Genomic DNA, 14,190 nt, shown 5'->3' on the forward strand with positions numbered 1-14,190 from the left:
TGTGTGTGTGCACGCACATGTATGACTGTGTATTTGCATCATGTAAGCATGAGTGTATTTATATATGAGGGCGGGTGGGTACGTTATGAATACATGTATACATGTGTGCACTGGAGTGTAATAATACATGATGTGCTGTAAAACTTCACATCATATCTCTGTCTTCATCTTGACGAGCTGAAACATGAACACTGATGTGCTTGCTTGACTGATGCCTGCACTCTGATGATATCACATGCAGCGCCGTTTGACCTAAACACAGCTGGGTTTATATCTGTTGCACTCTCAACACGCAGGCACACACACGCACGCGCGCACGCACACACAGTAAAATCCTTTGTGGCATTTACTCAGAGATAAATTAATGTGTACTCGTGCACAAATCACCTAGAGTTCATGACAAATTCAAGAAAGCTTCGAGATTCTGACAGTATAACAAGTTCCAAATTTTATTTCAAACTTGACAAAGGCAGTTTTGTGGTTCTTACCATACATACAAATACATACAGCGCTTACACACACATTCATAATGGCAAAGAACTGGACAAGGCGAAGGCAAGGCAAGCGCAGGAATTTCAAGGCGCCTGTCCTGTACTAAGCTGCTGCTACTGAGGATAGGTGCACACATAGTGATTAAATACTACAGACAGACACAATTATGGACAGGAAAACATATGTGTTACCCAAGTATATTATTCATAAAACAGGAACAAAAAACAGATCATGTAATAAAGCAATCTATCTAATGAGCTTAACTTAATTTATAATGCTACTGGTGATGGATTATGACCACATAAAAAGCTTCACTCCCTTCATATGAAAATGTATCGTGAGCGATTTTATATGAAGACGCAATTCATTGAAGTGTGCAGGGGAAAAACAAGTAATGACAATTAAAATAGCAGTCTTGCGATATTATTTATTCTCAGCACCAAGTGGTTAATAATGTAGTGTTCTGTACCTTCAGAGTCCAGCATATTTATTTTACTTTTCCTATTATTGCATTAATTTGCATTTGTTATCTTTAATAGGCTACACAACCTGGATAGGTCATTTTTATGTAAATCTCTATGTCAAAATGTCCACCTCACTGCGATCATCTTTTCAGCATGACAGCCAATATCTTTAGGATAAGAACTGGACACAGCAGCCTACTATAAACTATAGACTGGCAGACTTTCAGGTTCCATGTTGTGGTTGTCATGAAGCATTCATCATACATACCGTAGGCCACATACAGGCCAGCTCAGTCGCCATCAATCCCATGCTGATTTTCATTACATAATACGGACACTATAATACCACTAGACCGCCTCTACATAGTTTGCAGGGTACAGTCCTTCTCGCCCGGCATCCTTCATCCCTCGACACCAACCCTGGTCATCCTCATCCTCCACTTTCAAGAACTCCTCACCTAAGACAAGGAAATTAAAAACAGGATATTATGTGACTATATTCTACTACTAGATACTACATATAATATGTGAATAGTGTTTTATTGTAGATGTCCTAAAACATCAAATATAAAGCCAATCACAGGAGAATGTGTAGTACTCGATAGTACCCGAACTTTTGCTGCATGTCACTATACCCTACTCTCCATGTTTCCTGTCTCTATAAAAAATAAAGGCTTATAGGATTTTACCGTTTACACACATTCTTCTGCATGGACATTTATTCACCTGCTTTAAAGGACAGCTCGTCTGTCTCCTGGCCGACGTAGTCATAGAGGGCTCTCACTCTCACTCCTCCTATCATCACACTGACGGAGGTGAGCAAGCACAAAAACACACGTGATGGAGAGACAGCCATGTACAACATTTAACCCATGTTTTAAGGATTACTTTAGCTATATTGAAAAAGATAAGATCTACAAGCTGTAACTACATATTTTCAGATCAGTGAAATAAGGGTTAAGTTCACAACGTGTCCCCGGCCGGGAAGGATTAATAATGGTGCTTAACACCATTATTAGTAACATGTTAGCCTGACCTAAGCAGAGACATTTCTGGCCTAGATGGGAGGGCCGCGGCTCAGAAAAACGCGCACCCTGATTGGATCTCATCGATCTGTCCGTCACCCCCGGCCCCTCCTCTCCCCCCTAGTGCAGCGCTACGTCACATCATTTAGAGCGACGCCTACGCGGAAGGGTTGACTCCCACTTTTAGACTGGTTCAGCCCACGGCTTTTTCCAGGCTTTCATCTTTCGCGCAGACGAAATGAAAGCCTGGGTATCGAGGCTAGTAACATGTAAACACAACATGAACATAGTACTCTTCATATCGCTTTCTCGCCTAGATATATTTTCTAGTAAAAAAATGTAAAAAACGAAATGTAAAAAAACCCCAAAAAACAAACAAACAATGGTTCAAACCATACAGTATAAAGAAGGATAGAGACTGATCTGGCGCGAAGCCCCGCCCCCTCCGCTATTCATGTCAGTGGAAGTTGCTCAGTGGCATTTTGAAGCACCCGGAAGGACCGTCTCAAAACGTCTACTTCCACATTGGACCACCAAATTTTGGTGGTTCAATGCGGAAGTGCAACCGAGTGCTCAATGTTAAAGCCCAGCTGCACGGGGTTTCCTCGTCCACGGGTCCGCCTGCAGTCCTTCCTCTTACCACTAGGGCCCCGTGCTTCAACGTTGGAGCGCCTCACTGGCCCCTTGGTCCAAACCCCTTAATTAAGAGTGACAACCCTAACGAGCGAACGTTGGAACCCCCGGATGTTCGTGGACAGCCCACTCACCTTCTCTCTATCGTTCCTTTCTTCTCCGTTACTTTTTTGCCTTTTTTGCTTTTCTGTTCAGGCGTCCACTCCTGTGTCCACAAGCAAATCAAGCATGAAGTGTGTATGAAATTCACACAAGAAAAAAACATGTAGACATAAAACAATACACTGCACTGTATGCACTGTAACTTATGAAAACAAGCACTGAGACAAGTAGAGGCATACACATGAAAAACTATAACAGGATTACATCTAACATAGTGAGCTGTATTATGCTGGCAGTGTGTGTGTGTGTGTGTGCGTGTGTGTGTGTGTGTGTGTGTGTGTGTGTGCGTGTGTGTGTGTGTGTGTGTGTGTGTGTGTGTGTGTGTGTGTGTGTGTGTGTGTGTGTGTGTGTGTGCCTGTGTGCGTGCGCACGTGCGTGTGTGCGAGTATAGACAGCGAGACACACAGTGAGAGAGAGTGCACGGGACCTGGAACTGAGGCCAGTCGGTGGGCATGCCGGGTCCATGTGTGTTCTTCCACCAGCGCAGGTCTTCCTGCTCATTGATGGCCATGAGCGTGTTGTGGAGCTCATTGTACACTGCTTTCACACTATAGTACACAGGAACAAGGACGGCCATTACACACCAATCAACACAAACACTACATTTAACCCATTTAGGCCAGTGTCTTCTAAATCCTGACAGTTTTCTGAAAAAGCTATGTTTCTATGTCAGTCGTTCTTCGATTTTTCAAAAATAGCAGACCTACAAGCTCGTAGCGCGCCACTCGGTGACGTGCTATGAGCTTGTAGATCTGCTATTTTTCAATAGCTAAAGCATAACATATAATGCTAACACCAAAATGGGTTCCTGCCCAGCTTTGGGTATTTAGAAAAGCGCTATATAAATTTGAGCTATTATTATTATTATGTACGGTACATTCAAAATGACAAACTGACAGGGAAGAGACAAAGAGAGAGAGAGAGAGTCTATAGAATAATTCTCATTCCGACAGATTTATTTGTATTTAAATGTTTCCGTTCCTGTCACTTTTTTTATATTGATATTTTCCTTTTTTCTTTGCCAAAATACCAGGCAACCTAAGTCATAACAGAGTATAGTAAACAGATCAATACAGGATACAATTTTACCATGCAGTATTTGGCCCACCGCTCCCCTTAGCCTCTGCAGATTTGTTAAAGTATAATTTAGCTGCAGTCTAAACCAAAACCAAGATTTTCTCAGCCGGCTGCATGAGAAAATCACAGAGGTAATCGTTGATGCCGGGTCCTCACCCTGATCTATTCCACATTTTTGAAATGGCTTAATTGGGGCTCAGATTATTGATTTATTTACCATAGTTAGGTCCAATTAGACTGTCAAAGACAAGACGAAGGAAACGGGCCTGCGAAAACTTGAACATCCTTCTTAGAGCACACACACTGATCACCACAATCCAGCGGAGACGGCGGTGTTGTACCTAATTAATTCACTGAGAAATCTTCCACTGTGCTCTCTGTGCTGTCAGCAAGATAAAAGTGGCGATTATAAATCCAAACAACCCTTAACTCATTTTGACCTGATATTCTAAAAATGTCTTCTACATCCTGACAGTTTTCTGAAAAAGCTATGTTTCTATGTGTCAGTCAGTTTGATTTTTCAAAAATAGCAGACCTACAAGCTCGTAGCGCGCCACTCGGTGGCGCGCTATGAGCTTGTAGATCTGCTATTTTTCAATAGCTAAAGCAAAAGCATAACATAATGCTTTTGCTTACCAAAAGCGGTTCCCGCCAAAAATGGGTTAATCAACAAATACCAAATTAGAGGCTGACCAATTTGTCACTAGTATACTGGCCCTTCTTTTTCATTACGCAGAAAAATTATGCTTGAGGAAAGTAAACAAAGAAAGAAATCCATTTGTGTATTATTTTATGTTTAGTTTCATTTCACTGACATCTTTGTGGACACTATCATTCAGGGACGGCTCCAGGGACGGCTTTAGCCCCCTCTGGTGGAGGCTTAGCCTCCCCTAAGCCCCCCCCCCCCCTCCAAACAAGCCCAATTGACTGACTTCTATGTAAACCAAGATGCATTAGCCCCCCCCCCCCCCCCTCTAAATAGCCATAGCACCCCCAAACACAATGTTCTGGAGCCGTCACTGGTATCATTATTCATTATAGGCACGGAAGGCAGGAGGCTTACAGTACAGGCTAGCTCAGGCTCACTCTCCCCAGACCCCCCCCCCCCTCCACCACCCCCCATTCATTCACTAACCGTTAATTCATACACATTCCCTCAAGTCAGTCTGTCTCTCCACATTCAATCTCTTCATTCTAATTCGCTACAAGCTATCTCACACATGCCCTCGTTCCCTCGGCGGTCTGTCAAAGCCGCTCGCACAGCTGTCAGTGTCAAATTTCCTCCACTTCCTGGCCTCCTCCCTGTGGCATTTAGTGCCATATTGTTACTAGGGTGATTCCGTGGATTGCACTGTGGCTTGCATTATGATATGTGTTGTGATATTTGATGTATTTTATGCTCTGCTCTGGGGGGGGGGATTGTGATCTCAGATTCTGTGTCATGTTTGCACAGGTAATTTGGGTAATATCACATGAGCAGACTCGAGCCACACCACCAAACTGAATGCAATATCATTGCAATAATTGGTAAATGGTTCATCCTAAGCTGAAGTGTCTAAATGAATACAGTTTATTGTTTAACTGCAAAATGTCCTGCTGCCAGGAGGCATGGCTAGGAAGGGCAAAAGGGATTATTTATGAAGGACAAACACCCTCTCACTCTCACTCTCTGTCTCTCTCCCTCTCTCTTTGTCTTTCTCTCTTTCACTTTCTCTCCCCCTTCTCTTGTTCTCAGAAACAGACAAATGCTGACAGACAGCAAAAACACATTGGGGGCGGCAGTGGCTCAGGGGTAGAGTGGTCGGTAGAGCAGCTGGATAGGAACCGGGAAGGTTAGATCCCGGCCCCCCAGTTAGTGTCGAAGTGTCCTTGAGCAAGACTCTGAAACCCTAATTGCTCCTGATGTGCAGGTTGGTGCCTTGCATGGTTTCCTCCGCCATCGGTGTGTGAATGTATGTGTGAATGTAACGCACAATCTATGTACAGCGTCTTCAATAAAGGCGCTATAATATAGCTATATTATACTATATTATAGTATATACTATTTCATGAGCATCAGCAGACAATCACATGTGTGTTCTGGGTACCTCTCGTTCGTGGTGACATCCAGGTGTCTGTGAATGGAGAGGAATGCCTGTTTGAGGAAGCTGATCCTCTTCCTCTCCTCCTCCTGTGATTGGTCAAATATAGACTCCATCTCTTCCATGTAGCGAGGGGCATACCTGGTCACTTCCTCAAGAACCTTCTCATAGCGCAGACGCACCTGTGGAAGAATGAAATGAGCGTTTGGAACAATGTACCACCTATATGCAAGAGCCCTGTTGTACGTGTTACGGTGTGTATACACATTTATATCTAAACAGTATACAGTACAATATACATACAATCATACAAAAACATGTTTTTGAAGGCCCCCCTATAGGGCCCGTGAAGTCTTTCAAACCTTTGTCTACCCCAAATGGTGCCACACATACACACACAATACGCCGACCCTGAACGACCGCTGCTTACTTTCTCTGCCTCCTGTTGAGCCACCTCTCTCTCCTCCTGGATCTTCTTTTGTTTCTCGATGGCTATGTCTGGGTTTCCCTTAGCATGGGCCTCACGTTCCAGGGCAGAGTTCTCCTTGCGACTGACTTTGTGATATGCCCTCCTGGCTTTGTCCAGCTGGGACAGGCATGACATAAACAAAACAGTCACCCTAGCTGTCAACCAGTACTCGGGATGAGCACAGAGGAGAAACTGTTACTTTCAGTGGACAATTTGGACTGATTTGGATCTATATTCTGCACATGTATCTCAGAGAATGTGATCTGATGAGGCAACATTATAACAGTGTCAGACTGTGAAGTGCGAAAACAATGTTGTAAGCTTAGTTTTATATATTATGAGAGAAGGAAGCGTGCATGCAGACCTTTTTAAGACGCTTGGCCCAGGGTTTCTGAGCACGTGCAAAGCCCGTGTCAAAGTCCTGGGACTCCTTGAAGCCTCCGAATAACTTTTTCTGGAAGGAGTCCTTCTGCCACGTCTTGACACGGTCCCCGTCCTCTGCGACCAGCGCGCGGCAGACGGTTGAGTGTAAAGAGGCTAATCGGTCAGCGGAGGACAGGAAACACTGCCATGCCTTAAGAAGGGACCCATACAGAGGACCTGCAATAAGACTTAGAGTCAAATAACAGCATGGTTTCCCCGTGCTGCTTTGTTCACAATATGCATACAGAGTTATCAAAACAGCACAAATCAGTGGTGAAGTTATACTTGTTGTCCCTGCATTGATAAACTGGCTGCTTGTGGGCACGTGGACTAGTGTGTGGTGGTATAATGTCTCCTTTGGGCAAATCGATTTGTTTAAATATTTATGATTGGTCTACTTTTGAGGGGTAAGACATATATAAACTCTGTTCCAGACAGCTTGGCCTTCAGCCATAGTGACATAGTAATGCTTTTGCGCTGCAATTTTTTGTTTGTGATGATTGTTGAAAATTGACATCAATGGAAAGCATTTCTATGTCAATTGAGATTATATATAGTTTAAAATATTGATATTGTGTCTCCTAGAACTTGAACTGAATTGTCATCCAGTGAAAAGAGTATCCCAGTGATTTGATAACCAGGTGACAGGGGAATGTGGTGTGTGGACGACGGACGTGATGGTCGCCTGAGTGTGTCGTTTTCTTAACCGTGGGTGCAGTACTCACTGGAGTCCACTAGGGGCTTCCACTTGTTGCTCCACTCACTGAGCTGCTGGGCATATTGCCTCTCGACGCGTGCACGCTCCTGGAAACATGCCACGACGTCATTGCATGCCTGGAAGGCGTCTTCTGTGCGCTTCACTGTCCGCTGATAGTTCCCAGGCTGTGAGGACAGCGGGGGAGAGGGGGGGTTAACCATAGGCCTATAGTCGATAAATGTGGAATAGATGTTGGACCCATCATTGGATTCAAAGACAAGAGTGTCTGTTGGCATGAATCTAGCTCTGTTCAGAGCTAGCCTGAACCTGGCCTCTGGTCCATAGCCCTAATAAGACACAGGTTGTCTCTCCTCTTCCACACCTTTAAAACCACTGTGACGTGATTCTATCGTCAGAGGTCAACTCTCAAGCTGTCAGAAGTGCTGTTAAAAAGCATTGGGTTACTCTGTGTAAAACTCTGTTGCTGCTGCTGACTGGGTCATTGGGGTGTGTGTGTGGTGTGGACAGCTGCTGGTGAGCTGTAAAAGTACAGATGAAGAGCAAGAGGGCAGAGGATGGCAAAGGCCAAATCCAAAGCAAGTGTTTTGTTTGTGGATGTGGAGTTTGGAAATCTTTCCTCAATTTTCCTGGCAGCCTGCATTCGCCTACACACACACCACACTCTCAGTCTCTCCCCTACGCTGTTCCTCTTTCTCTCTTTCTCTCTAGAAGCTTCTGTGGTCGCGCACACACGCACGCACGCACGCACGCACGCACGCACACATGCACACACACACACACACACACACACACACACACACACACACACACACACACACACACACACACACACACACACAGTCACACACACACACACACACACACACACACACACACACACACACACACACACACACACACACCCACACACACACACACACACACACACACACACACACACACACACACACACACACACACACACAGAGAGACACACACACACACACACACACACACACACACACACACACACACACACACACACACACACACACACACAGAGACACACACACACACACACACACACACACACACACACAAACACTGACACGTTTACAAGCAGTGAATGTCTCTGTGCATCTGTCTCTCCCAGTCAGATTTTGAAAATAACCAAGCAATTTTATTTGTCTCTAGTAAAAAAAATCAGTGTCGTTTAGAGTGGTCCCTCTTACTTTTAGTTTTACCTTCAAATGTTTTGCATATGTTTTTATTTTTCCGTAACTATTATCCAGCACGTGGCATAATTTGTTTTGTCCTTATTGAAATGTTTTCTTTAAAAAGCATCCAACTAAATAATATAACTCACCTTAGGCTGTTATAAAATGTTAAAAGGAAGCCATTAGTCTTGAATCTAATAGAAAGCACAATTGGACAACGAACCCCCCTGAATTAATTAGAAAAGTTAAAATTGGCCTGGGCCATGGCTCAGCGGTCCAGGCACCTTGGCTGGCAATCCAGTCTGGCAGTGTGCCGCCGGTTCAACACCCGATCCCAACGGCCCTTACTGCATGTCTTCCCCCATCTCTCTCCCCATTTCCTGTCGGCCTACTGTCTGTCCCTCCATGAAAGAAAATAAAAATAAGGCAAAAACCACACAAAATAACATTAAAAAAAAACACTGCCAAGATGATATAACCTTTATTATTATTAGAAATGTTTCCATACTTAAATCTTTATATAAGTACATAACGTCTTATTTTCTTCAAGTGAAAGTTTGAATGGACGTTTTTCACCTGCTTTCTAAGCTCTCTATTGTTTTCTACTTGACTTGGTGTCGTCCCCCGTCCCCCCCCGCCCTCTCTCCCTCTCTCCCTCTCTCCCTCTCTCTCTCTCTCTCTCTCTCTCTCTCTCTCTCTCTCTCTCTCTCTCTCTCTCTCTCTCTTTCCCGTCTCTTTCTTTCTCTGTTGTGGTTACTTTGTACTGACTCTCCGCACTCGTCTGAAATTTAAATGAAAACAGCTGAGGAATCTTGCTTGGGGCCAACAGCACCACTGCAGAACAGCAGCTGACCAATCACGTATGCAGACATAAACCGCTACAAGAGAAGCACGTCCCAACTAGCCAATCATAGCATTAAACAAAATGGCCACGTTCCTGGCTCGATAATCAAATTTCATGTGTATAACTATGACCGGCTCCGGACTTTAACAAGTCTGTTCTCAAAATGCACAGAAACAGTCCCAGTAACCACTAGAACAGGTAGATCCTAGTGTAAATGAATAGCACTGTGGTCTACTCTACTGTATGTACCATAATGGGATGCCGGCTTACAAGATGGAGATGACTGTGCAAACATAGCACAGTAGTAGGGCACACGTTTGCACCATAATGACAGACAGCCCAGGGGGGGGGGGGGGGGTGAATATATCCAACACAACAGGAGTCTGCCAAATTACAGGGGGTGGGTTGCAGGGGATGAAAACTGGGGCAGCCGCTATCGGGCCAAGCAGACAGAGCCATGGTATTAAAGTGGTAGTTCACACAAATTGGGGTGGCAAAATACATAGAACGAACGCAGTGTTTACATGGCGGAAACACTAGATTGCGGGCTGTGAACAAAGAGCGTGGCACTCACGGCTGAGCGTGAATCACTCACCAGACAGAAAACAAAGCTGAACGATCATGTACCTCATCTCATTCATCTCCTGACCCAATACTACAGTTTCATTAGTTTGAGGGTTACTGATGTTTGTTCTTGGGTTTTTTTGTTTGTTTGAACACTCAATATATTTTTCTGAGCTTTATTATTAGGGCAGTGTAGACCAGTGGTTCCCGAACAGTGTGCCGAGTGTACCGTGGCACTGGTGTGACAACCACACATTATTATTGTATTGCAACTATACAAAAGGAGTTATGAATGAAACCGCTTATCTCCATATTGATAATGGAGAATACTGATTTGGGGTTTATTAACCACATGAACCGGTAACAAATCCCAAGTCTGGGCATATCATAATACTGTAGGTGCAGATTCTGCAAAAATGCCAGATCTACAAGCTCAAAAGACACAACACGTTGCAACATGGCACATTGTGAGAGTATAGACTAGAGTATAGATTAGATAGTGTGTAGACTGTAGAAGGAAAAAGTATAGGCCCGAAGAACATACAGTAAAAAATAGAAAAATAAATATATAGACTAGACTGCTAGTTTGTGATTAAATGTAATTATTAGCCTTCTTCCCTGTTGCGATTATACGTTCAATTGTACATGGATGGCAGGCTCTGTCACATCAGGCCCCTCTCACAGCACTGAATGGCAGGGCTGTCATGGCCCTGTCACAGGCTGTGTCATGTTAACATGTTACCAGCCCTGTCACAGAGATGTCTGACATATAGTGGCATGATACTGACATGATACTGACCATGATATTGACATGATACTGACATGATAGATACAGAGTTGACCATGATACTGACCATGATATTTACCATGATACTGACATGATACTGAGTTGACCATGGTACTGAACATGATACTGCATGGTTTACGTTTGGTAATTTCAAACAATCCTGAACAATCCTGAGTGTACAAAATGGAACCAAATCCATTTGGTTTCATTTGTACACTCTCAGAGTTACAGACCCATAAGGGTCCATTTGGTTCCAAACTATCATTTAGCTGGGGATCCCCTGCAACTGCCTTAAGGACTCCGGGGGTCCCCGGACCCCACTTTGGGAACCACTGGTTTAGCCAAGGTGGAGTTAAATTTTTGTAGTGGGCTTTGTATTTGTTGGGAATGGGGGGTACTTGCATGGGTGTAGGCTACAGTATGTATGACAGGTTATTGGTAGTGGTATGTTTGTTTTAAAAACGCCATTGACAATGAAGGGAACGTCATCTTGTTCCTAACACAAACATTAAATGCCATTTAATGTTTGTTTTGTCCCTGTTTGTCACTGATTTTACTATATTAGCGCCCCTCACTTCACACGGGTGTGATTTTTTATTTGTAGCCAGTTATAATCCCCATAGAGGGATCTTAGATCGCCTCATATGAGAACTGTGTTTGAATATTAAACATATCATCCCAGCATTATGGATAATGAAGAATCAACTGACTGCGAGAAAACGCTAATGTTACTGCTGCCGAATTAGTTACATTTTCGCTAGACACAGACTGAATTGTCGTAAACGATACAGAGACACCTCCCCGACAATATCACAGAGACAGTTTGTTTATTTTTTTACCACAATTCTTATATGAGACGATTTAAGATGACCCAATGGTATTCTCCATGGAGAAATGACTCAGGGAATGAGCGAGTGACGTCAGGACTTTGGCATTCTATGGTAGACAGACACACACACACACACACACACACACACACACACACACACACACACACACACACACACTCTCTCTCTCCTCTTACCATCCAGAAGCTTCGGTGGTTGGCATCTTCACTGCCATTCTCAGATGAGAGCGTCGACATCCTCGTCCCTAAGTGATCAAAATTATATTTACCATCATCACTTTGAGGCAAAACATTTGATTTTAAGCAACCAGTCTTGTCAGCATTAAATGTTATAACTCTGGATATATGTTTAGCCCAGTGGTTCCCAAACCTTTTCATGTCAAGGACCCCTAAATCGACATTTATTAGCCTGCGGACCCCCATTTGAAAAGATATGTCAGGGACCCCCATAAGAGAAGATTTTATACGGTTCTAGCAGTGATTCCCAACCCGTTTAATTTGAAGCACTCCCAGTTGGACATGCAATAGGTTTACGGACCCCCATTGAATGGCATTTCTTATCTCTGGGACCTCAATTTATATTGTAAAGTCAAAGTAAATGCAGGAGAGTAAATGCTGTCTCAGAGAGTGAGGGCACAGGGCAGACTCTCAGAGGCCTGTTCCTCTAAACTGCCAGTGCATCAGCAAGGATGGAATGCCCTCTCCCAGAATTCCCAGCATTGAAACTTGAGCTATCTCAAAATAAACAGGGGGGTCGGCGTCGCACTCGGCCTCTTTTACCTTGCTGGTAAAGTTGACCCCCCCCCACCCCACCCCGCCCCCTGCCCGCTTGCAAAAACAAAACAAAACAACAAAAAGCATAGGAATGTAAAGATGCACATCCACATGCTCCTAAACAAACAAGTTAAACAACACATACAGTAAGTGAATGGCCATGTGCCAAGAGATTGGGGGAGAAAAAAAAGGCCTTATACAGGCATGATCCCCCAGCAAGCTCACTTTCTAAAGGCATGTAGAAAATGTAATAAACCACACTCCAGATTTTAATCACAAGACCATTGGTGGTTCGTAGGGGAGCAGAGAGCCTGTTTTCCCCGTCTACCCCTCTGTCCTCGTGGCCCTGACAGAAACACAATTAGATTAAATGATTTTCCTCTATCTCCCTCCCTCTGTTCATGGGATGTCACATGCTTGTGTGTGTCTATTCATCTGAGCTTTCGTCTGCTTCTGTCTCTCTGTGTCTGCTGCATCTTACAGAAAGAAACACAAACCAAAGGAGTTTGTGTGTGTGTGTGTGTGTGTGTGTGTGCGTGTGCGTGTGCGTGTGCGTGTGTACATGTACATACTGTATACAATATGATCCGTCTCTTTGCAGGATGTCCGAAAAAATAATGAATTGCTTCCCTTTTAACCCTTGACCTCCACTTCCTGCCCCTCGCTGACTGACTATCCCCAGGGCACAGAAACATGTGGGGGGGGGGGGAGGAGAACACTGCTGTACGTCCCTCTGGTCTATCATATCAGATAATGTGAGAAATGTCTGTTAGCTGTACGTGTGTCTCCATATAAATATTACTTTCTTGTTGACTTTCATTCAGCTATCTGTTGCAAGCAGATGACGACATGTATAGATATTGTAACCATCATTATAATACATAGATATTATACAACTCTCCATCTACCAGTTTATATTTGATCCGAGTCACCAGACCTTTCAAGTGTGCTTTAATAATATCCACCAGGATCACACACACACGAGTGCTTTTTCTTCTCAAGGGTAACTCAGAAATCCCTGTGGCTGCTTTGAGCTATTAGCAAGAATAGTAGTACAGTGTAGGTATCTAAGGAGCTGATTCCCAAGTACTCCTAAATGAATATGTCTTCGAACACTAACTTCAGACGAAGTTCATTTGAACTGAAAAAGCCTGTCTGTGAACTTCCATGTATGTAGACCCCCGGTCACCCCCCACCCCCTCCACCCTGTCAGCTTGCACTGCTGTGGCAGCACGCACATACTCTCGTCTTCCCCACCCCTCCTGTTTCGACTGTCACACACATAAGCCAATGCACACATAGGAAACACATATAGTAACAAATGGAATCATGGAGCAGGAATAGATTTTGATCCTTCCATCCGTCAAATCTTCAAGACGTGTTACAGTATTTCAGGCATATAGGGTAAAGATTACAGTAAGATTGGTAAACATACCTCTCAGTCCTCTGTGTTGGGGTCCTTTCCTTGTAGCCCACCTGTGTTTTGGCAGCAGAATAAATCTTTTTTCCACGCTACTTGATATATTTTCCTTCCTAGCTCCTCTTCATACTCTTCCAACTCTTTGCTCCCCTCTATTTTCCACCAGTCCTGTACCGCCTTTGCTCGTCCCCCCTTTCTCTGGCCCTGCTGCTTG

The 14,190-nt window shown here is 44.0% G+C and overlaps 1 protein-coding gene across 1 annotated transcript; it reads right to left on the reverse strand.

The window, feature by feature from the left end:
- Positions 1–422: 422 nt before the first annotated feature.
- LOC310869757 (protein kinase C and casein kinase substrate in neurons protein 3) lies at positions 423–14,184 on the reverse strand. The gene is made up of 10 exons (XM_083780649.1): positions 13,992–14,184; positions 11,960–12,027; positions 7,552–7,708; positions 6,768–7,003; positions 6,365–6,520; positions 5,941–6,116; positions 3,204–3,324; positions 2,749–2,819; positions 1,683–1,762; positions 423–1,414 (listed from the first exon to the last, which is right to left on the reverse strand). Exons 2-10 carry the CDS (start codon positions 12,017–12,019, stop codon positions 1,305–1,307), a joined length of 1,167 nt encoding a protein of 388 aa, XP_083636775.1. The 5' UTR covers positions 12,020–12,027; positions 13,992–14,184; the 3' UTR covers positions 423–1,304.
- Between the last annotated feature and the right edge of the window lie 6 nt (positions 14,185–14,190).

This window comes from Protomyctophum parallelum (assembly GCF_964188405.1).
Source record: "Protomyctophum parallelum genome assembly, chromosome: 13".
NCBI lineage: Eukaryota > Metazoa > Chordata > Actinopteri > Myctophiformes > Myctophidae > Protomyctophum > Protomyctophum parallelum.